Source organism: Scatophagus argus, chromosome 13 (assembly GCF_020382885.2).
Source record: "Scatophagus argus isolate fScaArg1 chromosome 13, fScaArg1.pri, whole genome shotgun sequence".
Classification (NCBI taxonomy): Eukaryota; Metazoa; Chordata; class Actinopteri; family Scatophagidae; genus Scatophagus; species Scatophagus argus.
The window spans coordinates 335,609-363,582 of NC_058505.1; the positions used below are offsets into that span (position 1 = coordinate 335,609).

Below are 27,974 nucleotides of genomic sequence, written 5' to 3' on the forward strand. Positions count from 1 at the left end.
TCCTTTAAACATTTAATCTATTCAATAACCATTTCTTACAGAGAAAATCAGATGTTAACTTTACCTGTGAAACGTATTTATAATAATCATCAATCACCAGTCATCAGCTCTTATTTTGGTAAAAGTCACATGACTTCAGGATGAGTTTTCAGCTGTTGGACTAAAATTAACCCTTCAGTTGATTGGCTGGCTGAGGGACACACGCAGCCATCTACGGTGTCACCCGCGTGCGTGTGTGTGTGTGTGTGTGTGTGTGCTGTCATTCCGAGTGGTGATCAGAAGAACAAACCACCCAAAGCAAAGTGCAGGAGCCGACCAGGCAGCAGGTAACACACACACACACACACACACACACACACACACACACTCTCCAAGCGAACCAATCGTAGAGCTGTTGAAACACGTGGTGCTCTGGTACTCCTCAGGTCTTTCTCTGCCTGTTGTTGTGTTTTTGTGAAACCTCATCAGTTCCATGCTAACAGACAGACAGGATGTGCTTAGCGTAGCTTATTGTTAGCCTCCATTAGAAGTGGAAACATCCATGAATGTACTGAACAAGTGCAGAAATAAAATAAGAATGAGGGAAAACAAAAAGATGTTGGGTTATGATGGAGCTATGCTAGCAGTTTCCCCCCGCTCCCAGTCTTTGTGCTAAGCTAAGCTAAGCGTGCTGGATCTTTTCTCTGTGTACACACACAGAAACTGATCTCCTCCTGAAACATCTGACTCAGGGTCAGCTGCTGCCGGGTCCTCAGCCATGTGTTAACACCAGCATGTGTTTCCTGACAGACTGGCCTCATGTCGCTCTCTCAGATCACCCCCACCCTGTTCCTCAGCGGGGCCGACGCCGCCCTCAACGCCGCACTGGTGTCGCAGAAGGGCATCACCCTGATCGTCAACGCCACACTCAGCCACGCCTGCCCCGCCTACCCGGGGGTGGAGTGTGTGCGGGTTCCCGTCTCTGACCTGCCCAGCGCCCGCCTCGGGGACCACTTCGACCGAGTGGCTGAGCGTATCCATGGCAACCGTGCAGGGGGCACCCTGGTGCACTGCGCCGCCGGTATGAGCCGCTCACCCGCATTGGTGATGGCGTACCTGATGCGTTACAGAGGAGTGACCCTTCGTCAGGCGCACCGCTGGGTCCAGGAGAGTCGACCCTACGTCAGGCTGAACGCCGGCTTCTGGGAGCAGCTGCTGCAGTACGAGCGGAGGCTGTACGGGAAAAACACCGTCAGGGTGGCAGCAGTCGAAGAGACGCCGAGGACACGGAGGCCTCTGACGCTGCCACCGCCACCGCCACCGCAGCAAACAAACCGGCTAACGCTGGTGCCCAGGTCACCGCTGATGAGCCGGACATCAGTGATGTCACAATCATCTGCGATGACACCAGCAAACAAACGAAGAAGAGGAACCAAATCCAGCAGCATCAAAGTCTGAGCACCGAGCCACTGCTGCACACATACAGTAACCAGCGCCTACATTACCCACAGTGCAACTGGACCACTGACAGACCCCACCCCGACCTGCCTCTCCTGCCTTCACGCCGCTCTACACACACCTCTGCAAAGGACGCACCGCTGTGGGCCGCATGGACTCAACTTCCAGGGTCACTGAACCTCTGATCCGGTAAATCAGCCCAGTCACAGCAGTTTGCCACGAAACAAACACTGAGCTGAGAAGAACATCTGCTCACTTATTGTGCCAGGTTAACTCCGGCGAACGCTGGCAGCAGGAATTTGTGCCACTGATGAATACAAGCCGTCCTCACAGAGCTGGGCTGTGATTGTAATTTATTAACTGTATGTGACCACTGAGTTTGACAGAAGGATTCAAGGGTTTCAGGAAGCTCCTCTGTCAGAGTATAATCGGCTCCTCATGGAGACACAGTCACCGATCGGTGACCGGCAGCTAACTGCTAACCGCCAACTGCTAACTGCTGCTGTGACTGACTGGTGCTGAGGACTAAATCCTGGTCCACCAACATGTTCACCATCCGCAGCGGGACACACAGACAGACTCTACTCAGAAACTTCCTGCTTTTAACATTTTAACATTACAGTGTTGGAGTGGTTCCATAACTCTTCACTTTTTGGGTCCACACCTTCTTGATCATTTCCTGAAAAATGGGCGTTTCCAGGCACTTGTTGCTCTGGATATTTCAGGTTTGGGACCTTGTTGGTTGTATAACTCAGGCTGTCTTCAGTTCAGGCTGACTGAGTGTTTTTGATTTTAGAGGAGCAGGCGAAGAAAAGCGGTGGTCCTGACGGAGTTTAAAACCAGCTTCTGTTTCCAGAGGGACCGACTCTGATTCAGGCTGAAATCCTTCAGACTTCTGACCTCTGAGGTCATTGATCAGACAAAGCTGCAGTTTTACATCAGGACTAATTTGTTCTGATTTGTGGATAAACTCTGACTGATTTTCGTCTATATTGTCTCTCAGTTGGTCCTGCTTCGTCTTAACCATCGCTGACAAAAGACGTCAATTCAGCTTTGTTTAGTTCAATTCAATTAGCTTATTTAGCACCAAATCACAACAAAACTTATCTCATGACACTTTCCAACAGTCCTGTAGATGTTGTTATCAGCAGTTAACTTCACACTCATCTCAGCAATTAACGAAATATGTCGATTTAATTTCTGAAAGTCGAACATGTACACCCGTCACGTCGTTGTGGGGCTCTGTCTCATGGTAACAGCTAAACAACAGACTGTGGCTCTGATTGGCTTGTTCCGCTGTCACAACAACAGCAAACCCGACGTCTGGAACCCGGACGAAAGCGGCGTCTCTTTTCAAACAACGTGGCCGACTCACTCCAATGGAGAACTCAGTTTTAAGTAAATATAACTGGGTTTTATTGGGAAGTGGAGAGGTGCTGAAACAGCCACTCATTTAGACAGAAATTTATAAGTTTTTGTTTTGTTTGTTCAGAACGAAGCAGAGACAACATCTGTGCTACTTGAACTTTGGAACCTGAGTGAACATTTTGCGCTGTGTGACTGTTGTTGGTGAATTTGTACAAAGAGTTTGTGGTGGGTGTTTGCACATCTGGTCAGTTATGGAGAATAAACACCAAAAGAGTCAAATTAACACGGGAACAAAACCTTACAAATAACCTGCTTCTGTCTGTCATCATCATCATCATCATCACAGACATCCTCATGAGTAAAATCTTCATCTGTTTATATACAGTGAAGGTTTGCGTCGGTGAATGACAGCTTTCCTCTGTCCAGACTCTGATCCGGCTGTGAGTCCTGAATCAAAGCCCTCAGAGACCAGGACAGACCAGTATTTAATCCTTTCTGGACTGTCAGGAAGCTGCTGTTCCTCTCCTCATCTCACACTGCTCTGGTCTTCAATTCAGGTGACTTATATGGCGCCAATTCACAACAAAAGTTATCTCATGACACTTTCCAGTTAGAGCAGCTCGAGACCAAACTCTTTAATCAAACTGTAACACAGAAACCCAACATCCCCCCTTCAGCAAGCACTTGGCCACAGTGGAGAGGAAACACTGACTTTCAGAGGGCAGAAACCTCAGAGCAGACCCCGGATCAAGATGGACGTCCATCTGCCTGGACCGGATGGGTTGAGAGAGAGAGAGAGAGAGACAGAGAGAGAGAGAGAGAGAGAGAGAGACAGAGTCTTCAGACAATATGAGTTTTGGACCAACAGTGTTTGGCTCTCAGAATCACAAGAGTGTAGGAGACCTTCTCCTTCATCTTGTTCCATGTGTTGAAGGTTAGTTTGCCCAGGTGTTTGGCCTCATCTCAGAGCTCCTGGGAGCAGATGTGGCTCATCCAGCAGGTGGCGCTGCTGGTCTCTTTAACTCAGCAGCTCCAATGGGAAATCAGTCAGTCTTGTCTTGTCATCTGTACTTCAGAAGGTTCTTTGTTGGTTTCTTTCACTTTGAGTCTTTGATCTTTGAAACTCTTGTTTGGTTTGTGGATTCAGCAGATGGTTGAAGTGGTGGCGTTCCCTGATAAACGCTATCTGCCACTTTAACTGAGATATGACATTCACTTTTTTGGCCTTTGGCACCTTTTAAATTCACTGTCACCTGGATATGGCACCTGTTCTGTAGTGAAGTCAGGGAACTCGACTCTCTGTTGAGGCGAACTGGAGGAAACCGATGAGCTGAGCAGACCTTTGAGTCGAGTGCTGTTGGGTCGTCAGGACGGGACCCTATGTCGTGTGGGCCTAACGAGACGTCCTGCTGAAAGGCTTTATGGTGTCTGTCGGTCCTGTGAATCCTGGACTCTCCCTGGGGGTCGATCATGCTGCCACCGCAGGATTATCACACATTAGAGGGGATTGTGGGTAATGGTTTAACCCAGATGTTTGATTCAGTAATCTGACCCTCCAGATGGTCTGAACCTGGACTCAGGAGCACATGTCTCAAAAGGGAAACCCTGATTCATATGATAAGTGACAACCCACTTCAGAATTTATCTTGTCGTGCCAGAGGGAAAACTTTTTTTCATGAGAAACTGAGCAGGACAGCATTTAGCTTCCAAACAGATGTTGACATCTTCAGGTTTTGCTCAGCAGAACAAACACAGACGAACGGGTTCGTCCCTCCATTTTGTGACTTAACTGACAAAGATGATCCGTGTGTATGATGGAGCAGGAAAAGTCGCCATGTTTCTGTGTCAGGAAGCAGTTTGTTGACTTTAACTGACACTTCCTGTGAGAACACATCAGGTGTCTGTTTGAAATAAATACTTCATCCGCAGGATTCAGTTAAACTCCTCAGGTGCTCCTCCGGTTTCATGTGTCAAGTAGACAACAAGTGTAAAATTGCCAGTAATGCAGTTTTGCTTTCAAAATAAAAGCATACGATACTTAAAAAGCTAAAACGTTTATTTAGAATAACATATTTTCATTCAAAGTGCTGACATACAGGATTAAGCATTAAGAAATTTTTCTCTAAGCTTCCATTTTGTCATTCATGTTGAGTCTCTGATCAAACAATTTGAAATTATACTGTGGCTCCACCTACCAATCACTACGGCACAGACTCTGGCTCCAAATGACATCACAAGAACAAGATGGCAGCACTTGAATCAGGGATGTTTTGGCTTCACTTTTGTACAGTGGAAGGAAGAAGAGACGTGTCGGCCATCTTTATGTGTGAGTGGTTAAACATCATGTTAGTTCTGTCTTTAATGCACACGTGCATTTTAGTTGAATATAGTTTGGAACAATGATGACTAAAACCGTAAAAAAAATAGGAAGACAATGTAAGACTTGAAATTTTTGGTATAAATTCATCGCGGACAAATGAGTTTAAGCGAGAATAAGATTGACCAAGTTGTGTGGGCAGACAGATAATATTAAACTTCCTCTTTTTTTAGGTTTGAATTTCATCATCTTGAATTCTGTTAAACGCATCAAGGTGGGGGCTATGAGCAACGCTTTTATTGTGAAATCCTTACAGGAAGTGGCTGTGTTTAGCTCTGATAACTTGACGTCGGAGCAGCTCGCGACGAGCTCGGCTCTGCTCGATTTGTTTTCATCCCGCCCTCCAGCGGAGCAGAGCGAGATGAAAACCACATCCCGGAGCGTTCGGACAGGCGAGACCGAGCGGGACGTCGGCTTCATTGTGTCCGGGTTTCAGAGCTGAGAGGCCCGGAGAGACACCGCGCTGTGGCGGACTGCTGGCGGATCTGACTCAGAGACATGTACCAGGTCCAGGTGAGCTTTACCTGTTTTCAAAGCAGCCGTACGTTCATCCCGCTCCCACGTTAACCGGACTTCATGATTCAGTTTTAATCAGATTTTAAAAGCAGACATCATAAAATCAACCGGAAGAAGACGTTTAAAGGACTTGTGTCCTTGTGTCTGTCTACGTGTTCATTATTAATCTGATCTGTTTGCTGTGCTTTTGCTGTGTTGGCTGAATTTTCTTTGCTTCCTGTGTGACTGACATTATTGAAATGTTAATTATTTTTTTGATGAATCTGAAAAAATATCCGTGACGAGTTTTCGAAGCTTTTTGCTTCAAAAGCAAACAAAAGGTTGAGTTCGTTCAGTTTGCTCCTCTTTGAAGACACACAAACAGAAAAACACTCAGTGACCTCTTCATGAGGACCTCCAGGCTCACAGACCGGGTTCTGGACTGAGTTCTGTCAGAACTGGACCACATGCAGGTGTCCTGTTTGTGCAGCAGTTCTGGCAGTCCAGTAGTCCACAGTCCTGTCACTTTTATACAAACTTCCCAGCCTGAATCCTTCAGTTTCAGCTCAGTTTCAGGTTCTCATACGGAGGGAAGTTCAAACGGTTCCTCTGGGGATAAAACCTGACCCTAATTCAGACCATGAAGTGACGTTCAGGTAACCAGGAAGTCGGTGGGACGTCTCTCTTCCTCTTTCATCCTCCTGGGTGCGAGAAAACAGAAAAGGAGCTGGAAGTGGAAAGTTGACCATCAGGTTCTCTTGTTGACAGACGTCCGTTTGTTGGAAGGTGTCCATCGTCCAATCAGAAGCTGAGCTGCACTGATTCATACAAAGCATCAACATGAACCGAATGAACTGAGATTTCAGGTTCTAAAGGTCCGAGAGCGCAGAGAAGTGAGAGGAAACAGAAGCCTCGAGTGCGAGCGGCAGGACGAGAAGCAGCTGCCCAGATGTTCGGCTTATTTGGTCCCGATTGGACGTTTGAAGAGAAGCAGTCGACTTTGATCTGCTGAAGCGAAGTGCAGATGAAACGGACGCAGCCAAAAGTCAGACTGCGGCTTTGATGAGTCGACCGCCTGCTTTGTTTCAGGCCTCTCGATTCCACCACGTCTCATCGTCTCAGACGGAAAACGTCTGATTTCATCATCGATTGGTCTGCTGATCGACCGATTGATCGTTTGGTCTATAAAGTTATGTCAGTGACGTCTTCGGATTCCTTCTTCAGCTGCCGTCACGTTTGACTGATCCGACTGATCGATTACCCCGGCGGTTCTCTTCATAGATGAACCGATCAGTCGATTGATCTCCGCAGCTCTAAAGTCATAGATAGATAGATGGATACTTTATTGATCCTGAGGGAAATTCAAGTTTGATGAGTCGTTTGATGAGTCACGAATTCTTCCTGAATTTCCCAGCCACAAAATGTCCGTTTGCTGTAGCTTTTCATTCTGTCCTGAAGGTTTGGCTCCTGAGGGGACACCGAGGAGACAGGACGAGACCAGTCAAGTACAGTGTGGGGACGCGTCCCCTGCTAGGACCTCTTGCCACTGGGCTGGGATCTGGCGGATCTGAAGCCGGACGGTGTGTGAGCCCCCTTCTGAAACCGGATGGTCTGTGAGCCCCCTTCTGAAACCGGACGGTGTGTGAGCCCCCTTCTGAAACCGGACGGTCTGTGAGCCGCCTTCTGAAACCGGACAGTCTGTGAGCCGCCTTCTGAAACCGGACGGTCTGTGAGCCGCCTTCTGAAACCGGACGGTGTGTGAGCCCCCTTCTGAAACCGGACGGTCTGTGAGCCGCCTTCTGAAACCGGACGGTCTGTGAGCCGCCTTCTGAAACCGGACGGTCTGTGAGCCGCCTTCTGAAACTGGGTCGGCCGGTGACTGTGACATCCCTCACAAATTCCAGGTCAGACCCCAGCAGGGCCGTAACCACAATGAGGGGGGCCACACCGAGGTGCCCTTCTGAGTGTGAACATCACCATGTGATTGGTTCAAAGCTCCATCAGTACATGTCAGGTTTAGATGAACAGGAAGGAAACATGATCAGATTTTCACTTTAAAATACAAAGAAACTGAGATTTAGACATTTGGCATATTTTGTGAAATAGCTGTCTCCCTGTCTCTCTGTCTGTCCCTCTGTGTTGACTCAGTCCACCTCAGTGGAGGTGCAGAAGCTCTTGAGTCAAACCTGTGATGCCGTCTGTCATCCTCTCAGCATGTCACTTCCTGTCCTTAAGTGCTGTGTATGAGGATGTGATGAGCGCTCGGTGGGGACACGTCCAACATCGCTGAGGATGAATGTGAGAGCAGCTTCCTGTGTCTCCAGTTACAGACTGATGAGCTGACGGAGGTTTGGACTCATCATCGGTTCATGACTTCACTTCCGGTCGTAGAGGTCCACGAGCTTCTCTGACTTGTCCAGAAAGACAAACTCCTCTTGTCTCATTTCTCTCAGTATGAGGCTGAGCTGGCAGACTGACAGACGGATGTGCTGAGAGTTAACTGAACGTTAGCTGAACGTTTGCTGAAGGGTTATGATGGTTTAACGGCCACTGATATTCAAGGTGGTTGTTGGGTCATTTTGCTCCTAATGAATCACAGCTCTTCTTCCTCCTTCTTGTCCTCCTGACCCGCACTGTATTTACTCTTTTGGAGTCAGTGTGTCCCCTGCAGGCTCCTGTAGTTACAGTGTGGGTGAGGCACAGGAGGAAAAGCTCTCATGCAAGATTAATTAGCGGAGCTGCAGGGTCAAATGTTCCTCCGTCAGCCGAGCAGACTGCTGCTGCTGTCACGCCTTCATTTAGTTTTACTCCACTGATGCGCCTGGTTACAGCTGGTGATGGAGCTCAGCGGCTCTGACGGCGCCATCTGACTGTCGCTGCTGTTATCAGAGAGAAGGAGGAAGTGACGACGGCGTTGAGTCCTGCTGTTAGACTGAAGGCCCATCAGGTTTTCATCTGAACCGTCAGTGACCATGTGGGGTGAGCAGCAGGAATATTTTAATAAAAACACTGTATATCATTTATGTCAGCTTTATGGTGAGCCGTCTCTTCAGGGTCCAGCTTCTTGTCCAAAGACAGGAGGACAGGAGGACACGAGGACAGGAGGAGCCGCATTCAGCGTACGACCAGATAGCAACGAAGACTCGTGATCTGATGAGTCAGTGGACTCACAGCAAGCTCAGCATCAGTACTGTAGTATCTGTACAGTACTGTAGTAGCTGTACTATAGTAGCAGTACTGTAGTGGCAGTACTGTAGTATCTGTACAGTACTGTAGTAGCTGTACTGTGTCCAGCTGACTGTGACGATGTCGACTGTTTGTTGAGCTCAGCTCTGCTGGGACTCTGGGCTGATGGAGGACTGTTTGCTCAGCACAACAGCAGGTTATTTTTAGTCTGACACAGCATCTCCACACACACACACACACACACACACACACACACACACACACACACACACACACACACACACACACACACACTGTGACAGTGTGAGGAAACAGAGAGACAGAGAATGTTAGAAAGACAGAAAAGTAGAAAAGTTTCCAGCAGCTGTGGTCACCAGACCAGATCCTGTGTTATCTGGATTGTGTGTGTGTGTGGTCCACCTGTGGTCCGGACCACAGGTGTGAATGTGACCTCAGTGACATCTTTGACATGTGTCTTACTTCCATACAAACCAGGTGATGTTACTGGTGGGACTGTGGAGTGAGGAAGCCACCAGACAGGCTCTTTCAGTCCTGGTCCTGGTGGAGGAGCTTCAGCCGGAGATGTTGTGGTGCTGCTCTCACGCCTGCGTCACGACTCTCATCTTTCTTTGAGTCGGTCTAATAATAAAACTGCGGGTGATGATTTATTGATAAAGGCGTCCTGCCTGCTGGGTTCACTGAGGCAGACTTCACTCCATCAGCCCAGACGTCCGTCACGACTTGTTCTGTCAACTGAACTTCAGCAGGTGAGCAGTCTCACACCTGCAGCAGCTCACCTGCCTCATATGTGTGTGACAGGTGAGGCTTTACCTGTGAAATGGCCTCGACGTCTGGCAGGAGGCTTTTGGCCGAAGTGGATTAAAAGCGGCGTGTATGGAAGGAAACAAAATGGAGCTCGGAACGCGTGACTTGTTGGTTTTGGCCTCATTTCTGAACAGAAGCTGCACTGAACGTGTCCTCCTGTCTGAATGTAGGTTTTGCTTAGACATTCAAATGCCTGATGTATTATTATATCAAGATCACTGCGTGTAGATACTCCTGTCGTATCCCCGTGTCTCTTCTTCTGTCTAAAGTCTTGCTATAAGGGATTCATAAGTCCGGGTCCTTGTCTGTAGACCACATCACTGCATACAGAAACGGCATCGAGATGGTGGGCTTGTGTCTGAATCCCTGCAGCTACACTGAGACAAAGTGCAGCTTCTGTGGTTTGGATTCACACTTGGCCACTTTGATAATATTTTGATTCACTGGATATGGTATTGTGCAGTACAGAAGTGGTATTATTACTGCGTGTTGGGGTGACGCCAGGCTGAAGGATGGCGAAGGTTAAAGGACTCTCAGCTTCTTTCACACCACAGACTCAGCTGCTGAGGGCTCAGTTCTGTCAGAGGGAGTGTGTGTGTGTGTGTGTGTGTGTGTGTGTGAGACAGGAGGTCCAGATGAATGTGTTTAAATACACATCACAAACTCTGGAAAGCATTTATTTATCTTGTGTCACATGATCACGACGTACAGAGCAGAGAAACAGGAACGTGTGCTTGCATTTGATTGGTCCAGTGTCTGGTGTCTGAGACGGTCCTAACTGTCTCACAAATTATCACAGGAGCACTTTAATTATTATTATGACAAAATATCATGTGCTGAAACTGGATACAGACTTCTGTATCTAAAATACTGTAGATAAAGAAGCTGACAAGGTGTGATCACGGCCAGTTTTCACACCGCAGTGAAACCAGTACAACCTAACTGGTGGTTTGCATTGTGCCCAGCAGCAGCAGCCACAGCCTGGCCGGGCAGCATGTTGGCCATGTGACTGTTTCATCTTCCAGCAGCTGTTGTGTGGAAATGAAAACCTCATGAAGTGTTTGGTTCCAAAATAAAAGACTCAGCCAATCAAAGTGACATTTATTTTGAAAGGATGTGACTGAATGAATGAACCCTGTCGATCTGCCTGTTGTAGGGGAAAAGGGAAAGGGTCGTTGCCATGGTGCTGAAGGAGCTTCCTGGTAAAAAGGCATCTGCAGAAGGAAACCCCCTCCTCACCGTGACAACCAAGGTTGGCATGACGACCACGCTTGTTTGTTATCTCAGACATTTTTCCTTTTTGTTCTTTCTCATTTTGGCTTGTTTTCCTGGAAGTCAGACGTTTTGGGTGGGAAAAAATTGATTCTGAACTGCGTGAAATTTATATCTCAGTTCTCAACAGTTTTGTAACATTTTACTGCTGAACCAACTGGGTGGTGAGATGTAGCAGAGGCTAACAAAGTAGCCAAGCTTAGAACTGGGCCACGTTGTTAGCCTCGGTGTTAGCCTGTTTCTCACAAAGTTAGTCCAGGCAACAACGTCCGCAGTCTGATAACCATACAGTTAGAAATGCATTAATGTCATCATTTAAGACTGTAGCAACATTAAAGTAGTCTGTGGACACAGATCATATAAAACCAGGAGGTCTTTGAGATGTCAGCCACAGCTTTCAGAAGAGCTTGGCTTCCGGTCGTCGCCATCTCGGCGGTGCTTGACTCCGCCCAGCTCCTGGCTAATCCAAAAATGGGAAATGTTATTAGCCTGCTAAATGTGTGCCGATTGTCAGCTAGCTATCTTCATCTGGAGATGGTGCTGGTGGAGGAGCTTCAAACAGCTAGCTTCTGGTTTAACTCCATGCTAACTTAAACGGCGATCTGATGTGGAGGTTATGATGCTCAAAGAAATGCTGCTTCATCCATCGTGTGAGGAAGACCTGCAGAATCTGTTCAAGGCTGATAAAATCGCTCCTGCAATTTCAGTTTAAAATAATTAAATCTGTTTTTATTTACAGATGAACCGGATCATCAGTCAGTAATACTTTGCAGTAAAGTAAGAAACACACAGCGCACTGAAGCTGTGTTAGCATGATGTCGTCCGGTCTCCTGACTGTCTGAACCGCCTCACACTCCGACTCGCTGTCGATCAGCTACCAGCTTCCTCCATGTTCTTACTTCATCCTGATGATTTCAGATGTTGACTCGTTCAGTGTCAGCCTTCAGTCTTCCACTTATATACACATATACAGTAAATACATATTGATCAGTGATCACAGACAGTGCTGATGATATTAGTGATGACACGTCAGAGAATGATGACTTCCTGTCACAGGTGAACGTCGATGTGTGGGTGTCTGTGAGCTGCCTGTGATGAAGATCTGTTGTTATTATTATATTTAATTACACATCCTTTGTGTTTCTTTTTCTCTTACTGTCTGACCTTCCAGCTGAGGTCCAGATGTTCTTCTGGATGTCTGTATGAAGCTTGAAGTGAGACTGACTGGAGATACGAGCCTGGATGTTCTTTACACTGGAGCTGGGGTGCTCTTTCACAGGATTAAATACAAGCATATTCCAGTTGACATGTGGATGCACACGGCTGTGTGGATTAGGATTAGGAAGGCACACACACACACACACACACACACACACAGATCTGTGATCAGGTTAAATCAGGCCTCGGATTGAACAGTGAATTAAACGATATGCTTTGTCCTACGTTTCCCAGAATGCCTCTCAGTTACCACGGGAAAACTAACAGGATTTTGTTGCCTTAAAGGGCCTCTTTGGGAATGAAGTAAAAAACATTTCTGCAGGCTTAAGGCTTCCTCCGGCTGTCCTCTGTCCTCATCCTGTCTCCAACAAGGCTACTTTTGTGATGTCAACACCTCAGATCCAGTGTTGCTCTGTCAGTGTTATGGATGAGTGAAGAACTGCTGCTCTGTGTCTGTTTGATGTACGCTTCATCTGAATTCACATAGAATCCAGCAGTGTGGCACCATGTTTACTGCCCAGCCAGAATACCTTGCTGTACGTTTGCTGTTAGCTGGTGAGCAGCAGCGCTGAGGATGTGTTGCCTCTAATGAGCTCATCACAGACTTCAGTTATTTATTTCCTTGCAGTCTCTTCTTTTTACAGTGTCGAGTCAAAGGGTACCTGCCCTCCAGTCTGCAGCCTACATTACAGCTGGCTGCTGCAGACTGCAGGCTGAGAAACATTAACAGAGTAAAGTGTGAGCTCTCCTCCTGCTGGTGAACGTCTCCGGATCAGAACAGAAAGCTCCAGCTCTGCCAGCAGCTCTCCTCCAGAGCTTCGCAGCTCTCAGCAGCTGAGCTGAGATGCTGCGCTCTGATTGGTCCTCCCCACACAACAGTCTGCAAGGCCCCGACACACTAAAGTTTAATATCTTCACCTTTCAGCCTGCTTTGGGTTGAGTTTGCGTACAGTCATGAGCTGTGAACTTGGTGTCCTGTTTGGTGTGAGCACATGGGAGTGATTTTCACTGGGCAGTAAAACAGTAAACAGACATTAATTAGCAGATAATCAACAGGAAGACCACGAATGTTAAAGTTTCTTCTGTGCGGATGCTCTGGCTGATTCCAGTGTCGGAGAGGAGGTTTCACTTGTGTTAAAAGTCCTTCAGGCAGTTTTTGGTCGTCCTCTGTTCTTGTTTCTGTCCTGTCAGCAGCAGCTGATGAATTAAACATTTTAAGAGACTGTAACAGTGAAACCAGCAGCAGCTCATGACTCACTTTAAGGACTCACTGTGTATTAGTGATCCTCTGCTACTTCCCAGGTTTACACAAACATGACAGCAAAGAGCTAGAAACATCTGCTCGTGTTTGTGACTCATTTCATTTCCTGTTTGGAGCAGTTATCAGCCGTTATTCTGCGCATGAGACGTCTTCCACGCTGACGTTTGTTCAGATGCAGCGTCTGTCCCAAGTGTTCACCCTCCTTGGAACTCTGCTGTTTTTGGTTTCCAGCTGGTCCGGGAGCAGCAGGAGAGTCGACCCCTGCTGAGTCCCTCCATCGATGACTTCCTGTCAGAGAGCCGGAGCGATGCCTCCTCCACCCGACCCCTCACCTCCAACACAGCAGGTAGACTCCAGCTAATTATCGCCCGCTCACCTGCTCCGTCTCCCTTGTCCTCCACAGCTCAGCAGGGGTCCATCAGCACCTCCTCTTCATCCCCTCAGCCTGCTCAGGTGGCTGTTTGCATCCATCCTCCTCTCACTGCCCCACCCTCCATCCTCTCAGGTGGTGTAACAGTAAATGATGTGTCTGACAGACAGGATGGTGGACGTGAGGAAGGTGGTGTAATCGGCTCTGATAGGTGGGCCTGAGGCCTGCTTGGTGAAGGATGAGGAGGTGGAGGAGCAGCAGTTCAGACTGACTGTAGAGGCACTGAAGGGAAGCTGTCTGAATGCTAAGAAACCAGAGGCGACTCAGTGCAGGCTGCTGCTCTCCGTCCTCCGTCCTTCTTCTCCGCTGCACGTCTTTCTGTCACCTTCTTTGTCTTCAAACTTTCCTCTGCTCCTCTTTGTTTGGGTGCAGCTTCCTCCTCCCCTCCCGTCCTCCTCGCTGACCTCCGCCTGTTTCTCTGTTTTCTCCTGCACCAACTTTGTGTCATTGGTTGTCCTCCGTCCTCCTCTGTGCCCATCTGTCACCTCCGACTCAGCAGGTACACCAGCCATTAATTAACACCAGTGACCTGCTCCGTCCTCCCGTCTGCTCCTCCAGTCTGCTCCTCCCGTCTGCTCCGTCCTCCCGTCTGCTCCTCCTGTCTGCTCCTCCTGTCTGCTCCTCCAGTCTGCTCCTCCCGTCTGCTCCGTCCTCCCGTCTGCTCCTCCCGTCTGCTCCTCCCGTCTGCTCCTCCTGTCTGCTCTGTCCTCCCGTCTGCTCCTCCTGTCTGCTCCTCCTGTCTGCTCCTCCAGTCTGCTCCTCCCGTCTGCTCCGTCCTCCCGTCTGCTCCTCCCGTCTGCTCCTCCTGTCTGCTCTGTCCTCCCATCTGCTCCTCCCGTCTGCTCATCCATTCTGCTCCTCTTGTCTGCTCCGTCCTCCCGTCTGCTCCTCCCGTCTGCTCCTCCTGTCTGCTCCGTCCTCCCGTCTGCTCCTCCCGTCTGCTCATCCATTCTGCTCCTCTTGTCTGCTCCGTCCTCCCGTCTGCTCCTCCTGTCTGCTCCTCCCGTCTGCTCCTCCCGTCTGCTCCTCCTGTCTGCTCTGTCCTCCCATCTGCTCCTCCCGTCTGCTCCTCCAGTCTGCTCCGTCCTCCCATCTGCTCCTCCCGTCTGCTCCTCTTGTCTGCTCCTCCCGTCTGCTCCTCTTGTCTGCTCCTCCTGTCTGCTCCTCCCGTCTGCTCCTCTTGTCTGCTCCTCCCGTCTACTCCTCCCGCCTGCTCCGTCCTCCTCCTCCTCACGTTCATTATGGGTGTTGAACAAACTCTCTGCTCTCTTTGTTTCTGTGTTCTCATACCTGAACAGGTGAAATTTCATCTGGTCCGCCTCACACTGCAGATCAAACGGTGGCGTCGTGTTTCACAGTTTGACGAAACTGAAAGGTCACAGTCAGCCCAGTTCAGGACGCACATGATGCACTCTGAGATCCATTAATGTTACTGAAAATAAACATGACAGATCATATTCAGCCTCTGAACGCAGCTTTCTGACACCTTCAAAAGTCAATTCAGATTTCTTTATCGCACAATTAGACAGCAGGTGTTCAGAGAAATATGACGTCTCCTCTCATAAAGTACAATGCAAAAATTTCTGTTGGCTGCACTATATGGCCAAAAGTATGTGGTCAGCTGAAGACTTCTGCCATGTATGATAACAGATATTAGAACACGAGGATTCAGATCTCATGACATATTTTTAATCAAGTACTGGACGTGTTATCAGTGAATAACAGATGAATCACTACAAAACAGTACAAGTCGACAGCAACAGTGTTGGACAATCACTGCAATGCAAACAGTTAGTGAGTTCACTTGTATATAAAGATGGACGGCGGCTGCCATTTGATGACCGCATGACCTTTCAGCCCCTTTTTATTGCAGCAAATAACTAATTACAACCAAACATTTGAACAAACATCAGTGTGATTAAAAACTACCTAAAATGGTGGACACCATCTTTGGGAAAAATCTTCAAACAGTTTTAGAGATGTGTTGATTGAACCAAAGGATCGTTTTAGAGGATGTAGTTTCTGTTATTTTGTCCACCCTGCTTATGTCTACAAATGAGAGACACTTCAAATCAGCTTTTCCCAAATTTAGAAATCTGGATGTTGCACATCTCAATAAATCAAGTCAGACTTACAGCTGAGATTCAGGATGTATTTCATCTGTTACTTTGTGAGAGGAGGTGCCCAACAAACCTGTTTGTTGCTGTTGGACATTAAACCTCCTGTCATCCTGCAGTGCTGTCCACAACTCTGGACCTGGTGGACCTCAGTGAGCCAGGGGAGGGCAGCGGGGGCAGCTCTGGTGGCAGCAGCGGTAGCAGCAGTAACAGGGACCGGAGGAGGAGCCCTCTGAGGAGGAAGGGCAGCTCAAGGAGCCCTCGGCGCCGGACAAGACCTGAGGAGACAGAGCTGATCCAGGTTGAGGTGGAGCACCTGCCTGCCAGTCCCAGAACACCTGAGAGGATCTCACTGGACTCAGGTACTGCAGAATAAACCAACAGGAAGCATGTGACAACAGTTCAAGCTGATAATGTGTCAGACTGAAAGTATAAAGGCCAGAGAACAGAACCCTGAGGAACACCACAGTAAGTGTGATGATAAGTACTGACACTCTGAAGGTTGTGTCAGTGGGGTTTGATAACATGTTAGCATCAGCCAACAGTTTACAGACTGGTCTTCCACAGAGATTTGGTGTTTGCTAACAGCTACAATGATGAAACTCTTAAACACGTTCAAAATTTTCATGTCATTCATTTGTTCAGTTTCACTTTCCATACCACCTCAATATGATTTTAACATTTCACAAGACTGAAATTGTAATAATGAAATTATAATGAAATGGTGTATCATTCATGTATTTTTCATGTTCTGTTGAAAACCACAATCCTATCAATTCAATTCAGTTCAGTTCAATTCATTTGTATAGCACCCTATACAATCAAGCTAAAAGCTCTGGACTGACTCAGCCGTGAGTACAAACCAGCGGTGAAATACCGACTTTAATCTGAGCTTTTACTGTGATGAGAATTCAACTTCCTGTTTTCACTTGTGCTTCCTTTGACAGTCCTTTGATGAACATGTGATCATGAGACAAAATTAGTCTGCAGATTGACTTCATGTGTGTTTTCATTACACGGTGATGCCAGTTTTGGTCCTTCATGAAGATGGAGTTCAGTTTGAGCACAATGACAACAGAAGTCTTGCTTCGTCACATCTGAAGCATCCCGTTGTTGTTGTGTCAACAGTCAGTCTGTCGTCTCCTCTGGATAAATGGGACGAAGTGAACCTGGACATGGAGGACGAAGGGCGCAGGAGATACGAGAAGAGATGCACCTCCCACCACTCGTCCAGTGAGCTGCTGTGGTAAGCTGTGGACCATCAGGCATATGACAGCACAGTTTGTTTGCTGTTTGTTCAGATTGTGGCCGTAATGAACCCGGCAGCCTGTAGGGGCCGCTAACAGCTTTGCATTGTGTTCTTCAGGTGTGCAGAGTTTAAAACGGATCCTCTAACAAAGAACTCCTTCGACATCCACAGCTTCGATGACCTCGACTTCACCTCTTCTTCTCAGGTCGGCTGCTGTCTCGCCGCTGACGTTAGAACCCATCGGTCAGCTGTGGCAGGACGAGTTCAATGTTGCTTTGGTTTCCACCACAAGCTGAGGCAGTCTGCTTTAAGTCCATATTTGTACTGCAGTACGTGAAGTACATGTAGTACATGAAGTACATGTACTGCAGTGACTGAGTACTGAGTAAAGTTCATAACTCCTGACAGTCAGACAGACAGCACATCCTTCTGTTTTAGTTCAACACAAGACAAACAGATAAAATAAATAAACTAATATGAATAGAGTGTGTAGTTCAGGGGGCCTGGGAGAATTGAAAGTCCAGTGCACTTAGTTCAGGTCTGCAGTGTCTCTTTAAATACAACTTTGTCTTTGTTTTTTGGTGTCTGTTGGTTAGTCTCTGTCTCACAGACGGCTGACCCTTGTACTTCTGTGTGTGTGTGCGTGTGTGTGTTGTCAGGACTGTGGAGCATCCAGACAGCGCAGACGGACTCGTTCCCTGTTGTCCAGAAAGGAGTCTCTGGAGGACGAGTTTGTGAGAGCGAAGGCTGCTGTGGAGGTACAAACAAATCATGTGACCTATGATGGTGATCTTGATGATGACGATCAGATAAGATCGTCATCATCACCATCTTATCTTCTGATGATGATGATGATGATGATGATGATGATGATGATGGAGATGATGATGATGATTATGGAGATGATGTTGATGTTGATGATGATGATGATGGAGATGTTGATGATGGAGATGATGTTGATGTTGATGTTGATGATGATGATGATGTGGTAATGATGATGATGATGATGGAGATGATGATGATGGAGATGATGTTGATGATGATGATGATGTGGTGATGATGATGATGATGATGATGATGATGGAGGAGATGATGACTGGCCTTGTGCTCGCTCAGCAGTAATGTTCTCAGTACTGTTTGATGTGTCTGGTATCGGATGCTGCTGATCAGAGATCCACTCTGTGCTTCCTGTGCACTCAGCTGACCCAGGATCAGCTTTCAGATCTGACACTAACATAAGATATGATCAACGTCCTCCGCCGACCTGCTGCCCGGCTCCGTCTGGACGAGAATCCTACCGTCATTTGACATATTGATTATTTGTTTACTTGATTTTCTGCTTTGTTGGCTTGAAAACAGGAAATGGCTGTTTGTCCGTTTCACCTCGCAGGGATTCTTCCGAGTTCAGGTCGGTTCAGACCGGTTCAGGGGGGTTGAGGATGAGGCTGACGACGGTTTCTCTGACGGTTTGATTCAGTCTGGAGGAGGTGAAGTGAGCTAACAGCTCAGTGATTAAAGTGCAGATTTTTCCTGTCACATATTTAATTTGAGACTCTTGTGTCGATGAGTTCGTGTCGTTCCGCTCTTCAATCCTGTCAGTCCGGCTCAGTGAACCAATCAGAGCGTCTCTTCTGATTGACGAGCCGCTGATTAAAAGCTCCTCTTCATCACCACTGACAGCTTCTGAATTTAGCAGCAGGTGTTTTAATCCACGCTCAGAGGTCAGCTGTGTTAGAGAAAAGTGTGCCCATCCTGTTTGAAGCCCTGAGCTCCTGTTGAGGGCAGCTGCTCCACGAGCCCAGAACCCAGACTGTACTGCTGTGAACAACAGCTGCTCCCAGATCAGATTCTCCGTGTGTCAGTTAGTTTGAGGGCCAGATTTGGTAAGCTGAAAATGTGTGAGGGCTGACTATTCAGCCTGACATTCTTTGAACCATTAACATTAAATACAAATGAACTATTTTATGATTATATATATTTATTGCAAATGGCAGACTTCATTTTTTTCCATTTTTAAAAAAAAAAAAAAAGTTTTAACAAAATCACAGACCACAATAAAATGAACAAAAAGTCTGTCTGGGAAAAAAACACTTATGGAGATTACTGACATCCAAGTTTATCTGAAGCATTACATATTACTCGCTATTATATGGTCAGTGTAAAATAAATTCAAGACAGTGATCAATGCATATTCAAAACTGTGGCTTTGACCATCAAAAAAAAAAATCAATTAACTGAGATTTAAAAATTTATTCAACTCAGGAATAAACAAATGTCTTGCCTGCACTAATGTGAAGGGTGATACTGGGATCTCGACTGCAGTATGTAGTCCAGGTCTGGCTCAAGAACAGTCGTTTTGATGCGCAAGACGTCACGCAGGTGAGAGTCACTTAGTCTCGTCCTCACGCGGCTCTTGTTAATGTTCATAAGGGAGAATGTCTTCTCACACAAGTATGTGGAGCCAAACAAGCTCAGCATTTTCTTAGCAAATGTTCGCATTTCTTGGAACCTGCCTTCATCCAGCTGGCGGTAGAAGTTGACAAGAGGGAGCTGTTGGTGCCGACCGCGACACTCGGCGTCACACTGCAGCTCAACGAGCTCCAGCTGCAGGTGGTCTGGAGCGTCATCAGGGTCCACGGAGAAAGGAGAGGAAAAAAGCGTGATCTCCTTTTCAATAGCTGCAAAGTCCCGAAAGCGGTTTTGAAACTCCTCAGCCAGAGATGAGATGTCTGCTACGTACTTTGCCATTTGCGCACTTATAGTGTTCTGTGGGAGACTGGTCATAATTTCCCGCAGCGATGGGAAATGTGTGGTATTGGGCTGCGCCTGTGACAGGTGCCTTTGGAAAAGTAGTAGCTTGGTCCGAAATGCCTTGATGTGTGAATACAGTTGGCTTACCACTGCAGCGCATTCAGATGTCTCGTTATGTCAACCAAAAATCCCAAATCAGCCAGCCAAACAGGATCAGAAAGTTGTGGCATCGGTTGTCCCTTTTTTGTCAAGAACTGTCCAATTTCCTCCCTGAGAGCGTAGAAACGCTGCAGTGCAGACCCCCGACTGAGCCATCTTACGTCGCTGTGATACGAAACATCTCCGTATTCAGCCTGGATGTCAAGAAGAAACTGCTGAAACTGCTGAAACTGGCGCTTTGGAGCGAATAGAATTAATTGCTTTTTTCACCGGTTTCATAACATTATCATATTTCAGATGTTTGGCACAGAGAACTTCTTGGTGAATAATACAGTGGAGTTTAATAGCTCTGCCTCCTTCTTCGCTGACTTTGTTGCAGACAAGGGTTGATAATCCATTCCGCTCCCCAGTCATGGCAGGTGCACCGTCTGTAATAATCCCAGTGACTTTATTCCACTGCAGTTTGAGGTCATCTACGGCGGAACAAACAGAAGCAAATAAATCTGTCCCTCTTGTTTGGTCCTTCAGACTCTGGAGATCCAGAAGCTCTTCACTCACGTTCATGTCATTGTCCACTCCTCTCAAAAAAATCAGTAACTGAGCGGTGTCGGATGCATCCGTGCTTTCATCGCAGGCTAACCAAAAAAAGTCAAACTCAGTTCCTTTTGCTTCTAATTGTCTCTTAATATCTAATGAAACATCTTCAATTCTCCGTACCACAGTGTTACGAGCCAGGCAAATATTGGCAAACTCTTGCTTCTTCGCAGGACAAATTTTCTCGACCGTTTTCATTACACAGTCTTTAATAAATTCACCCTCAGTGAATGGTTTGCAGTGCTTGGCAATCAGCGTCGCCACCTCGTAGCTCGCCTTTGTAGCATTTTCATTTGACTCGCGGGCTCTTGTGAAAAAGCGCTGCTGTGCCGTTAAAACAGCTTCCAGTTGCTTCACCTTTTCACCGCGTTGGTTTCCAGTTAGCTTGTCGTAGTTAGCATGTTTCGTCTGGTAGTGCCTCTTGATATTGTATTCCTTAAAAACAGCCACAGTCTCTTGGCAAATTAGGCAGACGCAGTTGTTTCGGATTTCGGTGAAAAAATACTCCAATTTCCACTTGTCCTGGAAGCGGCGGCCCTCACAGTCAACTTTCCTTTTTCTTGTTACAGTCGCCATGTCAGAAATGGGTCGGGCTAAATTTTAGCGTTTTAGCCGCTAAAACGATCACGCAAGGCCAAGGGTCAAGGCGGCCAGGGTGCGTCCAAAGGGCTACTGCCATCTTCTGGTGAAATGGTGAAATAACTTTTTTCGTACACATTTATTTTATACTGCTGTCAACATTACTGGCGGGCCACATATTATTAATTTTATGACAGAGGCCACGGGCCGGTAAAAATTTGATCACGGGCCGCAACTGGCCCCCAGTCCGGACTTTGGACATGCGTGGTTTGAGGTAAACACAAACTGAAATCTTGAAAATAGTGCTGCAGATTTGGTTGGTTGTCCAGATAGGACTGTCAGATGTCTTTTCCTCTTGTCCTTGCGGACTCTCCTGGGCTGTGCTGACCCTCAGACCGGTTCTGAGAAAGCAGTCTGACAAGTGAGTTCTCAGTCTGGATCACAAAACATTTATCTGCTGCCATGAGATACCTGTAGACAAAAATATCTGAAGGAGAGAAAGAGACTACAATTCCCAGTGTGCATTTCACTGACAAACAGCCAATCACAGAGCTTCACAGTCTGCTGCTCTAACACTCAGCTGCTGTTTAGATCAGTTTGATCAGGGAGGCTCTAATGAAGAAGGCTATCCAGCTGCATCATGGGAAATGTAGGAGCCGGTGCATTCGTCCACCTCTCAGCGTGTTGTTGTGTTTCAGTCGGACACAGAGTTCTGGGACAAGATGCAGGCCGAGTGGGAGGAGCTGGCTCGGAGGAACTGGCTAGAGGAGTCTGAGGACCAGGGTCCAATCCCTCCCACTGTCTCACCTGCCGAGAAGGTGAGTTCACAACCAGAGTTCCCACATAACCTCTGAACCCTCAGTGTGCCTTACCATCACTGGGCTCAGCCCCACTTGTTTTACCCAGGATGTCTCACATCAATCTGTTTCGCACAGTAAGACAACTGACTGACTTCATCTGTCAGCCTTCAGTCCAAAATGTCACAAAACAGTCCAGACTTTTTGTTTGTTGTTATTTATTTTTTGTGCAGAGAAAGAAGAAATTCTTCACTTTTTAAAAAGTAACTGAACAGTTTTAAAGTCATTCAGACCACTGACTAGATATAAAGAGGGACGACATGAGAGCTCCTCCTGGTGGCGGGCTGCAGTACAGCTCATAAGCCCCTCCCCCTCCATGTTAGCAGATGGGACATGAGCCAAACTAAAAACTCAAAGTACATCGAACAAGACCAAAGCCAGACAAAACCAGAGATGGTTTCTGTCATTTTAGATCGTTCTGATCACGCTGATGTCTGTTCAAGTGTTCATTTTTCTGATCCTTCAGGGTTCAGACTTGATCTTGAAGTCTCCACATGAAGCCACTTGTGTCTTTCAAATGTTTCACTTCCTGTGTGTGTCCCTTGTTGATTATGTTTATGAAATGTTCCTCCTCTTTTTTCAGTTTCCAAAGAAAGAGTGAGTTGACTCAGACGAGAGTTAAATAATGACTGTTATTACTGTCAGCATTAATCTGTAGTTTTAATCCGCTGACCTGAGATCAGCCAGTCACTAATCCTGCAGTAATCCCTCCTCCGCTCAGGTGTTACATCACCGTGGTGACGGGGATGATGTCGACGCATTATCAAACATCTGTTCACATGTGTCCAACATTATCAAGTCTTAATGATTTTAGTTTTATCCCATCGGCCATTTCCTGTAAAAGCCGACTGATCAGAGCTGCTGTCAGTGAATTCAACACTTCCTGCAGATGTTTCACATTAAGAGCTTACCAGAAGGAATTGCATCATTTGAGCTGCTGAAAGACTTTTAATTTGAAACATGTACAGGAAGTGTGACGCGGTAGAAAATGAAACAAAGAAAGTGATTTATTCTGTAAATAAATCCGTGCAATAATAACCAAGAAGAAGAAGAAGAAGACGGTCTGTGAGAGTAAGAGCTGCTTAGAGTGCCATTTAAACATCATCTGTACTTTAGTTTGTCTTCCTGCTGTCGTCTCTCCGTACGGTTTGACTAATGATGAACGTTTTGAATGACAGAGCAGTCGGTCCGCTGACGTCTGCCTCACGTGAAACCTGCATCTGTCTTCATGTGACGTAATGCCCTACACTGTACGCTTCGCCGGTCATGTGACCTGCCTCGGTGTCCACGGCTGCACAAGTTTTGTCCTTGAGTTGCTGAGTGAACAGATGGCTGCTGGCACAGCAGACGCTCCTTCTCCTTCATGAGAAACATTACAGACTGGAGCCAACTCATTTAACTGTGATGAACAGGCGACCTGCAGGGGGCGCTCACGCTCATCAAAATTTAGTTTTTATTGGAAATTAGTAAAAATATCATCACAAAAACAAGTGAAATAGTTTCATACAGTGGAAGAAGATGTTTAATTGAATGCATCCATCACGCATTTAAAAGGAATGAGGATACAACATCAAAATGCAAACTAAAGCAATGAAACTATTTGAAAAGAATTAAAAGCAATGATGATGAATATCAGGCAGGTCACAGACAGAACCCTCTGCTTCCTCCTCTGTGAGATGGCAGTTTGCAGACTTTGTTGATCGGATGCGATTGGTAAACAACGACTGGCTGAGCTGGTTTTTAATTTTCAAAGTTGAGAGAACAGACTCTGCTTCTGTGTGAAGATTCATCTCGCTAACATTTTCACTAACAAAAAGCTCCAGTAAGGATCAGTGATTAAAGGTGACGTGGTCTGATGTCTCGTGCAGGGTTACTACTTCAACTCCAAAAACCCATACCGAGACTGGCCCAATGCCTTCGCCGAGGGCCAGGAGAAGGCTCGGGAGGGAGACCTGAATGCTGCCGTCCTGCTGCTGGAGGCCGCCATCCTGCAGGACCCGCAGGACTCTGAGGTGAACGTGCCTCTACAGCCCAGACCAAACCAAACTGTTCTCACAGTCACATTTAGGTTGCAGTCTTGTATGTCTTGGTAAAGCTCAGACTGTTTCTTGCAGCTTATGCACCTGACCTCAGCCATAAAGCTGTCAAAGAAGTGCTCAGCTGACTCCTTCTTCATGTGTTTTCAGGCCTGGCAGCTTTTAGGGATGACTCAGGCTGAGAACGAGAACGAACAGGCCGCCATCGTGTCGCTGCAGAGGTCAGACGTCCTGCTGTCTCTGTGTTCACAGTCATGTCTCTGTACAGTCCTGAACTCATGAAGTCAGTTTCAAGACTTCTGTCTGTAAGAGAAAATAAGTCAAGGTTGCTTCTGCTTCTCTCTCTGTCAGAATAAAATAAAATAAATACATTACATATACAAAAGTATTGGGACACAGACCCTCTTTATTATTGAATTCGGGTGTCCCAATACTTTTGCCTATATAGTGTATGTAACAAACCATATGCACCTGACGCCCAGTAGCTGAAATCAAACACTGACTGAAAACCAGTTTGTACTCTTTGACATTCTGACTGTTTAAATGTTTTTGCAATAATCTGATCCAGAACAAACTGATCTTCAGCTTCATGAAGACATGAAAACATCAAGTTCACAGTTTTGAAACAGTCATCCTTCAGCTGCTGCTAGCAGTGACAGGCTAACCTGTCTCACCTGCTACAGGTGTCTGGAGCTCCGCCCCAACAACCTCCCGGCTCTCATGGCGCTGGCCGTCAGCTTCACCAACGGTGGCATGCAGCAGGAAGCCTGTGACGCGCTACGCCGCTGGATCTGCCACAACCCCCGATACAAACACCTGGTCCTAGACAGCAGGAGCCCGCTACAGGGTTCCCCAGCCACACCTCGCAAGGGTCCCCCCACCCCAACCAGGTAAGACAACTGCTTGGAGACCCCTGCATCCAGACCTGTGACATCATGGCTGTGCGTTTCTGAATTTATCTGTCTGAAGCTCTGAGATTGGCTGGTTCTTGCTGCAGTGATTTGTGGGAGTTGTAGTTGACCTCAGTGTGTGTGTGTGTGTGTGTGTGTGTGTGTGTGCGTGTGTGCGTATGTGTGTGTGTGTGCACGCAGCTCTGAGCTGCAGGACGTGCTGCTTCTCTTCCAGGATGCGGCTCTGCTGAATGTGGACTGTGTGGATCCAGACCTACAGACTGGACTGGGAGTCCTGTTCAACCTGAGCTCCGACTTCAACAAGGCTGTGGAGGCTTTCACTGCAGCCCTGTCGGTCAGACCACAGGTGAGTGACGTGTGGTGACGTGTTGACATGTTGGAGGGAACTGATGATGTCATGGCTGTGAGGGAACTTCCTGTCTTTCAGGACTACCTGCTGTGGAACCGTCTGGGAGCAACGCTGGCCAACGGGGACCGCAGCGAGGAGGCAGTGGAGGCGTACACCAGAGCTCTGGAGCTGCAGCCCGGATTCATCCGGTCCAGGTACAACCTGGGAATCAGCTGCATCAACCTGGGAGCTCACAGGTGAGACAGTCTGCGGACAGACGGAGTGCCAGCACACCTGTGGTGACAGTATGATCGGTGTTCTTTAAATCACCCGTTGTTGTCCGATGAACACCTTCCTCTAATTATTATTATTACTGATCAGTTTTATGTCGATTAACTGATCAACATGAATGGTTTCAGTGTGTCCCTGAGCCGTTCAGAGCCAAAGTGTAGATGCGGTCTGATGTGGTCCTGGTCCTGTTCCTGGTTTGCTCCTGCAGGGAGGCGGTCAGTAACTTCCTGACGGCTCTGAACCAGCAGAGGCGGAGTCAGCGCTGTAGCCACCAGCAGATGTCGGCTAACATCTGGGCCGCCCTGCGAATCGCCATCTCCATGATGGACCGACCCGAACTGTTCCAGGCTGCCAACATCGGGGACCTGGACCTGCTGATGAGGGCCTTCGATGTGGGTGACGTGTGACCGAAGGTGGTTTGATGGAGTTCATTTCAGAGGAAATGTCTCCGGTAGCAGTGCACACAGTCACAGAAAGACCTTTTCAGTGTAAGAGCACAACCCTTCAGCTTCCTGTCAGAACTCAGTTTCTAAATCTGCGCTGAGATCAGTGAGGCTGCGTTTGTTCAGTTTGTCTGCACTTTCATTTCCTTTTGACAAGTTAGAGCTTAAAAGCCATTCAGAGTTCATCAGATGTTAAAGAGCCCCTTCACAGAGTAGCACCTGCGACCCACAATGATGTCACAGTGTACCAGCACACCTGGAGTCTGCGTGAGGGCGACAGGCTCCGTCGCAGGTAAACCACAGGGCTGCTCGGTCACTCTTTAAAGGTTTTTATTTTTGATCGCATTTGAACATGACCCCTCGGCTTTGATTTGAACTCAGCTCTTCCTCCGTGTTCACCTCTACGTGACGTCACTCAAACGAATTCTTCCACAAAGGTTCCGACCTCCTTTAACCCTTCAGATGTCTTTAATATCTTATAGAATGGAAGAGTTAACAAATAAAACATTTGTAATAAGTTTCTTTTTTGGATGAGAAACGAGCTGAAGGAGGTCAGTGACGATGAAAAGGAAGAGTTCTCACTCCTGTGACTGTCAAAATAAAACAATGACTCAACTGATTCTGATGAGATTAAAACCTGCACTTTGTCACCACCTGAAGTACTCTGAGGTACTCTGAGGTACTCTGATCCACGCTCGTCTTTTCCTCTGAGCTTTATGAGCCTTCTTCCCTTTAAACCTTTAAAGCCATAAAACCTCAAAGCTGATGGTCATGTGACCGTCAGTGTCACCTGTTGTGTTGCTTCCTGAGCTCCAGAGAAACAAGCTGAACGCGTCTGAACTCGACTGTTCCTGTTGGCTTTCTGTCCTGTCAGACGTTCCTGTTTCACTTCGTTGTTTTATTCGGACGGTCTGGTTTCTCACTTCCTTCCTGTTGTCGACTCTCAGGTGAATCTTCTGACAAGCAGTTTGTCTGCTTGATGCATAAAACACACAAATGACAGACGCAACCGACCAGCACCAAACGCGACTCCTGAGTTTGTTACAGCTTCGGTTTTCTGACCAAATTTTAATATATGAACCTGAAGAAGTGAACTTTGATGGCTTCAGTCGACTGCTGAGAGCTCAGAGCGAGCAGGAAAAACACTTTGACAACAAACATCAGCTCAGCACTTCACCCGAATCCGACCAGACGTGAAGACAGTAACAACCACCTGCACAGGAAGCAGCAGAAAACTAAAGCGGTTAACTTCATAGAACTTTAGAGCAGTTTGACCCACAGGAAAAAGATGAGAACCTAACTTGAAGCAGCAGCAGGCGAGCTGACGCACGTGTCAGTTCACGTGTTACTGCCGATTAAAGGGAGGTTTCACAAACTTTAATCACTGTTCAGAGCAGGTTTTGGAACACAGTCAGAGATTTAGAACATTTCTCTCTGGTTTGGTTTGACTGTCAAAGTGTCTGAATCATTCGCAGGAAGGCTGATGTTCTGTCTGAGACGTTTAAAGTTTTCACACCTGAGCAGTAGAGTGAAGTACACAGCCTGTATACACCTGTGTACACACACACACACTCACGTTACAGTAGTGACAAGTTTTCCTTCGAGCGATGTGATTGGTTGATCAGCAGCTTCGTACCTTCATGTTTCTGTAAATGACTGTACAGACAATAATCACATGTAAACTGATGACATTTTAGAAATTAAACAACTCATTGAGAACCTGAAAAACTCTTGTCGTTTCACCTGTAAAATCTGTGGTCTGAAGCTCTGCAGTTCAGGACGTGACGTCC

General features: G+C 47.2%; 2 protein-coding genes across 5 annotated transcripts; both read left to right on the plus strand.

Moving 5' to 3' along the window:
* The first annotated feature begins 185 nt into the window (after window positions 1-185).
* Window positions 186-3,612, plus strand: si:ch1073-184j22.2 (dual specificity protein phosphatase 18). The gene is made up of 2 exons (XM_046409714.1): window positions 186-326; window positions 790-3,612. Exon 2 carries the CDS (start codon window positions 799-801, stop codon window positions 1,435-1,437), a length of 639 nt encoding a protein of 212 aa, XP_046265670.1. The 5' UTR covers window positions 186-326; window positions 790-798; the 3' UTR covers window positions 1,438-3,612.
* pex5lb (peroxisomal biogenesis factor 5-like b) lies at window positions 237-27,912 on the plus strand. Of its 4 annotated transcripts, XM_046409710.1 has the most exons (15): window positions 3,620-5,695; window positions 8,509-8,656; window positions 10,845-10,940; window positions 13,671-13,785; window positions 16,106-16,348; window positions 17,115-17,232; window positions 17,353-17,440; window positions 17,895-17,993; window positions 22,017-22,136; window positions 24,044-24,187; window positions 24,362-24,432; window positions 24,895-25,101; window positions 25,303-25,468; window positions 25,550-25,707; window positions 25,950-27,912. In XM_046409710.1, the coding sequence occupies exons 3-15, from the start codon at window positions 10,869-10,871 to the stop codon at window positions 26,146-26,148; spliced, it is 1,800 nt and encodes a 599-aa protein (XP_046265666.1). In that variant the 5' UTR covers window positions 3,620-5,695; window positions 8,509-8,656; window positions 10,845-10,868; the 3' UTR covers window positions 26,149-27,912. The 4 variants fall into 4 exon arrangements, with proteins under 4 accessions (XP_046265667.1, XP_046265666.1, XP_046265665.1 ...); XM_046409711.1 differs by lacking the exons at window positions 3,620-5,695; window positions 8,509-8,656 and adding an exon at window positions 237-326; XM_046409709.1 differs by lacking the exon at window positions 8,509-8,656.
* The last annotated feature ends 62 nt before the right edge of the window (window positions 27,913-27,974 follow it).

Excerpts from the sequence above, each read along its gene's own strand:
- si:ch1073-184j22.2 (XM_046409714.1), top strand. The coding sequence starts at position 799 with ATGTCGCTCTCTCAGATCACCCCCACCCTGTTCCTCAGCGGGGCCGAC.
- pex5lb (XM_046409709.1), top strand. Across the intron at positions 13,786-16,105 it reads CCTCACCTCCAACACAGCAG|TGCTGTCCACAACTCTGGAC; the intron begins GTAGACTCCAGC and ends GTCATCCTGCAG. Across the intron at positions 16,349-17,114 it reads GAGGATCTCACTGGACTCAG|TCAGTCTGTCGTCTCCTCTG; the intron begins GTACTGCAGAAT and ends TTGTGTCAACAG.